The 9,039-nt window shown below is 36.8% G+C and overlaps 1 protein-coding gene across 1 annotated transcript; it reads right to left on the bottom strand.

The window, feature by feature from the left end:
• Positions 1 to 1,226: 1,226 nt before the first annotated feature.
• On the bottom strand, positions 1,227 to 5,832 carry LOC148861678 (uncharacterized). Its single transcript, XM_088985754.1, has 4 exons — positions 5,577 to 5,832; positions 2,702 to 3,311; positions 2,487 to 2,603; positions 1,227 to 2,367 (listed from the first exon to the last, which is right to left on the bottom strand). Exons 2-4 carry the CDS (start codon positions 3,272 to 3,274, stop codon positions 1,588 to 1,590), a joined length of 1,470 nt encoding a protein of 489 aa, XP_088841880.1. The 5' UTR covers positions 3,275 to 3,311; positions 5,577 to 5,832; the 3' UTR covers positions 1,227 to 1,587.
• Positions 5,833 to 9,039: the final 3,207 nt, after the last annotated feature.

Here is a 9,039-nt window from a genome sequence, read left to right as displayed (position 1 = left end):
TCGGTCATTTATTTATTTTTAATTGGGAACCATCCAGGCAGCTGGTTCCGTTTTATCCTAATTTCGATCCCTGGAAAAAAATCGTTGAATCGGTCAACGACCCATTGACCCGAACAGTCAAATCATTGACTCGTTCAATGGTTTTTTGTCATTTTTTTTATTTGTTAATTTTTGTTGTCAAAACGGGTCATCTGTTCGAACCGAACAATCGAACCGTCGACCCAAAAATTGGTGGCTAGAACGTTCCGTTTTTATGTCGTATGAGTCACATGCTTGAATGGCATAACACATATGATACTATTTAATGAACCTCACACTCAATTTTTTGCTTGTAATTTTTGTTGTCAAAACGAGTTGTTCTTTTTTTATTTTTTGAATTCAGAACCGTCTAAGCAACCAGTTCCGTTTTACCCCAATCCCAGTCCCTAGCCAAAAATCATTGAATTGGTCAATGACCCATTGACCCGAGTGGTCGAATCGTCAACCCGTTGACCCATTCAATGGTTTTTGGACTTTTTTTATTATTTTTGTTGTCATAACGGGCTGTTTGTTCAAACTAGACGATCAAACTGTCGACTCAAAAACCAATGGCCAAAATGGTTCCATTTTTGGGTCATATGAGTCACACGCTCGAATGACATAACATCATAGTTTTTAAAATTGACCTAAAGACCAAACCGGTCAGGAGTCCGGTTATTAGGTTGAACGGTCTAACTATTTGAATCGGATGGTTGAATCATTGACCTGAAAATCGATAGCTAGAACAATTCCATTTTCGGGTCATATGAGTCACACGCTTGAATAACATAACATCATGGCTTTTAAAACCGACCCGAAGACCAAACCGGTCAGGGGTCCAATTATCAGGTCAAATGGTCGATCATTCTGACATAACTGTTTGAAAGGTTCGATATAATAACTATTATATATTTATATAATTATATAATTATCTAACAATTAGGAAATGGGTTGCTCTCACGTGAGAATCTACAGGCACGAGTAGATTCCATTTCGTGCACGGAAAGAGCATCCCAATCCTTTTAATATATATATATATATATATATATATATATATATAAGATCTGGTCAAAACAATTCGAATTTGATCCATTTGTAAATGGATGAAATATGGATCCCCAATTCTGCAACATGCATTGCATTTGGCATCGGTGGGCAAAATGCTTTGTCAAAGGAACACAAGCGTTAAAACGAAAACGGAAAGTGTGTGTCAGTGAACCATATTTCCAAATAATTTTCCCTGAACCCAGACGAGGATTTCTAAAGAGGCGTCCAGAGCAAAGAGCTCCAGCCTCCATGGACTAAGGTAAGGTCTAAGGTACACTGTCAAATTCGGGCTAACGAAGCCCAAACATAAAATACCCCAATATGATCTCATTTACGATTCAATGAGAGAAAAAGAATGCCAACGTCCACATAAACATGTAATTCCACAACTGTAGAAACAGACCGCCTGCAAACGTGAACGTCCACATATTTGTAAGCAGCAGCCAGTGAGACCAAAGGGTTGATGTGGCGAATTCTTTTCCTTTTTATCCCCTTTTTTAAGGGCAGGGAATGAAACTCAGCTCAGCGGTAAGATGGTGGGCCAGCAAATGAGTACCGAGATGAGACTGATTGGGATGTAAGATCAGCTCTGCCACCCAAATGGTGTCTCTGGTTGTAATCCGATAGAACATTGGAAGCATACGTTGAATATGAACCTTCCACTTCATCAGGTCTTCTCCTTCCCAAGTAATCAGCGGTGCCTCTTTCTTGGTAATCAGAGTCAGTGCAATAACTCTCTCTCCTTGGGACCAAAGGATAATGCTCTGAAGAAGCTGTCTCTCTCCTTGGTAGGGGAGGATACACACTAGAGTGTACAGCACCATAAGGTCCATAACCAACAGGATAGCATGACTCCTTTGTGTGAGGGACTGAAGTACCAGTAGCAGGCAGTGTTGAAGTAGGTGGTTCTCGTGCAAGACCGTAGGTTCGATACTCTCTCTCACTTAGGAAGAGTGCATCACGACCTGTTTCTCCATCTAAAGGGGCAGGTTGCCCCATGCACTGCCCCCTTCCATAGTGTGCAGGAGCAGTAGGATAGGAAATATCAGGAGGATTTGAGGGGCGCCTGACAAGACCATAGAGCCGGTATTCCTTCTCACTCGGAAAAAGTGGATCAGATGGAGGCTCTCTTCTGCCCTCTTCATGATCAGATGGAAGCTCTCTTCTTCCCTGAAAATCCTCTGCATGTACGGTTGCCATTGGTGGCACCCATGGGAGGGTTGCTGACTGGGATGAAAGAAAAGATTGAGCATTTGATTGGATTTCTGGTGCAGGGCGGAACAGTTCCATGAGCTTCTTTACCTGAAAGAGGATATTGGTGGCACCAAAGTCTAAATTATGGGGAAAGAATAATCACTGAGCTCTTTGGAATTAAAAAAGGGTGATCAGTTGATAGCTGGGCAATCAGGTGTGTTTATTACTTTTTGGAATGAAAGCTCTGTCTTAAACTTGTTCTTTTCATTGTAGTTGTCCTGGATTGCCTTCTTAAAAACATTCTCTGGTAGTGGAATGCAATCCTTGTGAATCTTGAACCGCACCTGCAGGAAAGAGTCATAAAAAATGTACCCGATTATCAACTATATGTGCGGTAAAAGAAATGGCATCTCATGCACGAAGGAGATTGATGAAATAAAACCTGAATAGGGAATTCACCACCAAAAGCAGCTGGCTCAAGTTTTTTGCCACCAGCAGAAGCTGCCTTGTAGATTCCATACAGAAGCTTCAGATCAAAATCATAGAGGAAGAGTTTTAGACCTGGCTTGATTCCCATGACAAGCTCTTGCTTGCTTGCTGGGACACCCATGACCTGGTAGCGGAAACAATCTGGCTTGGTCTTTGCATTACACATGAAGATCAAGCCACCAAGTTCTTCCTTGTCCTTTTGGTCTCCATGGCTATTTTCACCACGTTTTTCATTGTTAACATTCCCCTCTTTCTTTCCTTCTTGTAAATGTGGCTTCTTTTCATCCTTCTGTGGCTTGGTGTTAACTTTCTCCTTGCTCTCCTGCATGTCTTTCTTCTTCATTTTCTCTTGATCCTGTGAAGTGCCCTTGGATTCTTTTATCTTTGCAGAGTTCTGGTTGGGAGGATTCTTCATGATTTTAGGTTTAGGCTTCAAAGTCTTTGAAGTTTCCTTTTCAGATGGCAATGATGTTGATGGGGCTTCAGCAACATGCTGGTTTTTCTTCTTTTTTTGCCCACGTGCCATGGTCTATCAGTGCCACCAATCTCCAAAACGAGTATAGCTATATGCAAGAAAAATGTAGTTTTGGTTAACCTCATTAGCTGTTATTTCAAGTTTCAGAAAAAAGATGAGAAACTAACAAGCATGTGACCAGCACAAAGAAATCTGGTATAAACAGGAAACTCACCAAAGAGAGAAATGAGAGTGAAAAGGGTCACAAATATAAATAGATTCCAACATACCCACTCATCTAGACAAAGATTTTTTTTGGTTCGATCCATATGGCAAACATTTGGCTACTCCAAGATATCATTATGAAATTTGTCAATAAAAGCCATCTATGATCATTTTCTTTTACCTTAGAAACAAAGTGATTGTTTTGTAACTTCCAACGAACCCAAGAAAGTGAACAACCCTATAGAACTCAAGAACTTCTCTATCCAAGCATGGCTTGGTATTCAAAAAGATCATAATAGACTTGCAACTGCCATCCAGAAGACTTTTCTATGTTTCAAAGGACATAGGTTTCTTTGTATCTTCTAAGATCATGTCAGCCTTCCAGGTTCTAGTCTCTTAGAATCTAGTGAATTCACTACCCCCAAAATTCATTACAATGTCAATAATCCCCATCTTGATGTTCTCCACAAATTGCAAACATGGTGGAATTCTTGTTTCTAAGATCTAAAACATGTGGAACAAATAAACTTTTCATTCCAACATATAGTAATAAAAAGAAATATGGTAAATTTTAGGGTTATAAGAATCCTAAAGAATTCTATTCTCAAGGAAGTCGTATCACAAAATAAAGCCCCAAAGCATGGTGTGGCTGTGATGTCATATGCCATACTGAGCATATCTGACACTGGCAATTCCATAGAGCAGAGTTCAACAGATGATGTCTAGAGATCATCTGCCAAATATTGTCAGTACAATACTCTTGGGGATGCAGTATGTATCTAGGATCCAGACCTGTGAAATGCTAAAATCATGAAACATGGATACACCTATGGGTAGGAGTGTCAACAGATGATGTCTAGAGATGTGTCATATGCCATACTGAGCATATCTGACCAGTATGGCATATGCCGTACTGGATATGACCTGATTCGTGATTCGACATAATCGAATCAAATTTAGATATGACCTAATTCGATTCGATAAATATCCAAATTTGGCTGATTATTTAATTCTTATATAATACATAAAATATTTAAACATTTTATATAATTTATATATTTATATACTTTATATAAATAAAATATTTATTTTATATATTTATTAATTACCTAAAATAATTAATCGGTCGAATTCTAATCAAATTTGAATTCGGATATTGCCTGATTCGATTCAAATTCAATCTGTTTACACTCCTACCTATGGGTACAAGTAGGTTGTATGCAGAATAATAAATAAATTGCTACAGGTTATATTTATCCATCTAGCTGCATTCCATAGTTATAGGATAGAGAATTTTCATCAATAAAAAATGCAATAACAAACTTGCGACATGACAATCAAGAATCCTAAGTTTTAGCATACTACACTTCTACAATAGATTAGGTCATCAGGCACTGCATTTCTTCAAGTTATGGCTTAAAATTGCAGTATTCTCATAACAGTATCAACTAATAATTTAATTATTTAAATTATAAAATCAAGGCAACAACAATGTTAACTGGACTTCTGAAGGTTTGCATTTCTGTTTTCTGAAATCACAATGGTCCAGGAAATACAAGATTTCATTTAACTTTGGGTTACTCTCAAATATTTCGCAATCACTTGCAAAAACTGCCTTCAGTTGTTTTCCCTTTTTATTTACATATATTATGAATGACTCGGACGAGTTTGTAATTAACAGCTCCATCATTCCAAGGAGGATGTAATCTGAACGTCTCCTAGAAAACTAAAAAACGGAACATCTAGACAAAGTCAAACAAATTGTATGCGTTACACAGTTATTATATTAGAACACACGAAGCAGAAATGGACAATAAGCCTTAAGCAATTAAACTCAACGAAATTCATGAACGGAAAATAGTTAAACACTTCCTCGAAAATCAATTATATTTATAGAATTCCAGTCTCCAAAAATCTCAACTAAACAACAATTTTCAAGCACACACACAGCAACCTATTATGGTACTAGCACCAGACCATCATTACTGTAATCGAATTTCGTTTCAATAAAGATCAAGCGAGGAAAGGTCATCAAATTCAAGAAATGAAACTTGGAAGACTCACTCTCTACGAAACCCTAACTTCAACTATAACTGTATAGCATACTAATTAGCTTTCTGTTTGGAAGAAAGAGAAGAAAAGAAGGTACCTCTCGAGAAGCTCAGATTTCGATCTCGAGATTTTGACTTAACAGCAGGGAACCAGTGATAAAGGTAATATTTGAAGAAACGAAGAAAAATGAAGGACGAGAGAAACAACGCGAGACCAGAAGACCCAAAACCAAGTCTAGCTCAGGTGTGGAAGTACAAAAACCCCAAAAACTCCCTTAGCACTCAACAGTTTTACAAACCCGACCCGGCCCCCAAATTGCAGTTATGTATCGCTTATGGAATTCTGTATTCAACGAACTCGATTTCAGTCGTCACAATACCGTCCTTAAACCATCTTCACAGCGAATATTTTCTCATGAATAAAAAATTGTGAGAATGACGGTTCAGCATAGGGTTAGAATTTATAGGCCCAGTGTCAGCTTGGAATTAATGCTAATTCATAGGGGGCCTTGATGCATAGAATGTAAGTTGTTGACATTTTGAATGTTTATAGTTCTGTAATGAAAATCAGAAATTTGTATTGAACCGGTTCAATAAAATAGAAAAATTTTCTATTAGTACCCTGTACTTTGGGCTTAGTATTACTTTGGTCCCTGAACTTTAAAATGCGATAATTTAATATCCAAGTTTTCAAAACATATCAATCCATTACCTATCATTAATTAGCTGTTAAGTGGCATTTGAGAAGCCCTTTAAGTGTCATCTAATTTTCTTTATCAAACATTCAAACTTCGATAAAAAATAAACAGTTCCAAATTCTTACCTCTTCTATTCAAAAAAGTTGGGGTCACCGAAATGCCCACTAAGGCATGACACCAACTTTCTTGAATAGAAGAGTTAAAGATTTGGGACTATTCATTTTTTATTAATGTTTGGATGGTTGATAAAGAAAATTATGTGACACTCGAAAGACATTTGTGTCTTTTCAAATGCCACTTGATAATTAATTAACAAATTAGTTAATGACAAGTATTGGATTGACACATTTTGAAAGTTTGGATACTGAATTTTTACGTTTTAAAGTTCAAAGACAAAGTGGCATTAGACCCAAAGTATAGGGTACTAATCGAGAATTTTCCCTAAAAACATACAAGTATGAAGATATTCCTAATACACGGTTGCATGTCTTTGTAAATATGGTGTGAATACGATCGTGTGAGGGCTGAAACCAATCTCAATTTCAACTTACATACTTCTGAATGACCCTTGTTTTTCTTAGCAATGAAATTAAAATTCCTTTACCCAAAAGAAAATATTCCACGTCAAAGAGTTCACAAGAGATTGGCATAGGGCTGTTAGTGGTCAGTTCTACTAACCGAACTGGTTATATTGGTTCTAATTTTGTGATTTGTCCCGATTAATAATTGGATTGGTGCTTTTTCTTGTTTGTTTCAAATCAATTAAGACCCAAAACCGATTATTTTGATAATAATATATAAAGATTTCCTAATTTTCATTATTTAGATAAATTTGATAAATAATATATAAGACAACTATGGTTAAAAACACTTGACTATTTTATTGTCAACTTTATTGTTATATTATCAAAAATTAAATCTTAAGTTGTTATTTACATAAACAATTATAAATATCAGTATAATCCAGTCGGACCCAATTATCTTGATTAATAAATGATTCAGGGCTGGTGCAGAGTATCCCAAACTAGACCCAACCCATTGACAGCCCTAGATGGGTAGATCCATATTAGGGTGGTTGACCTTGCCCAAATTTTACATGGGTCGCTCCTTTGGACCATAAGGTTAGCACATAGACATTAAGACTAGTGGCGATTGCCGCCCTAACATTAAACAAAGTATGTATTTAGTATAGCTTTTGTTTATTTGATTTGTCTTTAAAATCGAGAAAAATACTTGATAAATCATTTATTGATAATTAGGCACCACATCAACGGTTGAGTAAATAAATGCTCTATCATTGGGGATGCGTTAAAATGAAGTTTCCCCTAATGGTTGGTGCACACATAAATCAAAACCCGCTTTTGTAAAAACCAATGCATACAGATGAACATAATGAGAAAATTGTTGATGTGGTGATGACTTGGTGGCATTTTAATAAACACATATCACAAAACGTCCATGAAACAAGACACATGCAAAGTCTATATGAATCAAAAGTACAAAGAACGGACATGGAGATTGAAGAAAGAGTTTACTTGGCAATACTTTTTGGGGACTTCTAAATGAATTGGAGGCTGTGGAACCAACTATAATTTGATGTGTGTTAAATAGGTAAACAACTACTAAAACGGATCAGTCCATCAGTCAATTACAAAAATTTAGTAGTTCATAGAACAAATCGGGTTACATCATTAAAGCAATTCATTAAATATTTAAATTTAGGGAAAATTCATGAACTGTACCCTAAACCTTGGGGGTCGTGTCAAGTCAGTCCTTGAACTTCAAAACATGTCTATGCAGTACCCTAAACTTTCAAATTGTGTCTAATAGGTCCCTACCATTAGTTGAACGTTAGTCAATACCATCACGTGACATCAGGTGTGCATTAAATAATTTTAAAATGGCAAAAATTACCCTTTATGATTTTTTTTAACCATTTTACCCATTTCCTCTGAGTGCTATAAAGGATAATTTTACCATTTTGAATTTATTTAATGTGCACCTAATGTCATGTGGTGGTGTTGACTAACTGCCAAGTGTCAACTAAAGTAGGAACCTATTTGACACAATTTGAAAGTTTAGGATACTGCAAAGACGTGTTTTAATGTTTAGAGAGTGAGTTGACACAATCCCAATGTTTAATGTATACACAATCCCAATGTTTAATGTACTGTTTAAGAACTTTCCCTTAAATTTAAACCCATTGATGCTCCATTTTCTTTTTCCTTTTTCTTTCAACAAAGTTTTTGAACAGACATTCTATTCAGTTATTACTGATTGTTCCTCTTCTCGTACAGAGATCAGCATGTGTCCCTGGGAAATAAGGGGGTCAATGGACGGGTTAGATTGAAATGGACCTGGTCCATCTAAAATAGATTTATAGATTGAAATGGACCTGCTCCAATCCAAAGCCTCATTCGTTTCTCAGCACCTGGAAATGTGCTTACCTGGGCGAATTGCAGTGCTCATATTAGATCGTGTTTCTTTTCCACTTACTCGGGTAAAGACACAGCCACAGAGGCGGGATATTCTAACATTTTCCACGGGTGGATAAACAATTTACCCATCCCATGAGAGTATCGGTTACCCATGGAACCAATGCTCTCTGGAAAATGATCTTTGCGTGGGACCCATTATTCCGGTGCTTGAACGTGGAGAAATTAATCAATCACCCAATTGACCAACTTACCCCCACAAAATGTCAGTAAATAAGCGAGGCCTAAATTAAAATCTATTTGAACAGATAGGACGTTCCAGACATTGAATTGGACCAACTCAAAATGTTCAAAGTTTTTATTGGATTAGATTGGACCTGGTCCATCTGTAATAGACTAACATTGAATCTTATCGGATTGGACCAAAT

This window comes from Nelumbo lutea, chromosome 4 (assembly GCF_056320005.1).
Source record: "Nelumbo lutea isolate HS-2025 chromosome 4, American lotus-T2T, whole genome shotgun sequence".
NCBI classification, from domain to species: Eukaryota; Viridiplantae; Streptophyta; class Magnoliopsida; order Proteales; family Nelumbonaceae; genus Nelumbo; species Nelumbo lutea.
This window is presented reverse-complemented; position numbering and strand designations above follow the sequence as displayed.

Bases quoted from the DNA above. Each gene is read 5' to 3' on its own strand.
- LOC148861678 (XM_088985754.1), bottom strand. From the start codon at position 3,274: ATGGCACGTGGGCAAAAAAAGAAGAAAAACCAGCATGTTGCTGAAGCC. The intron at 2,604-2,701 runs GTTTTATTTCAT...TCTTTCCTGCAG, and splicing joins GTGGTGAATTCCCTATTCAG to GTGCGGTTCAAGATTCACAA. The intron at 2,368-2,486 runs GTAATAAACACA...ATCCTCTTTCAG, and splicing joins CAGAGCTTTCATTCCAAAAA to GTAAAGAAGCTCATGGAACT.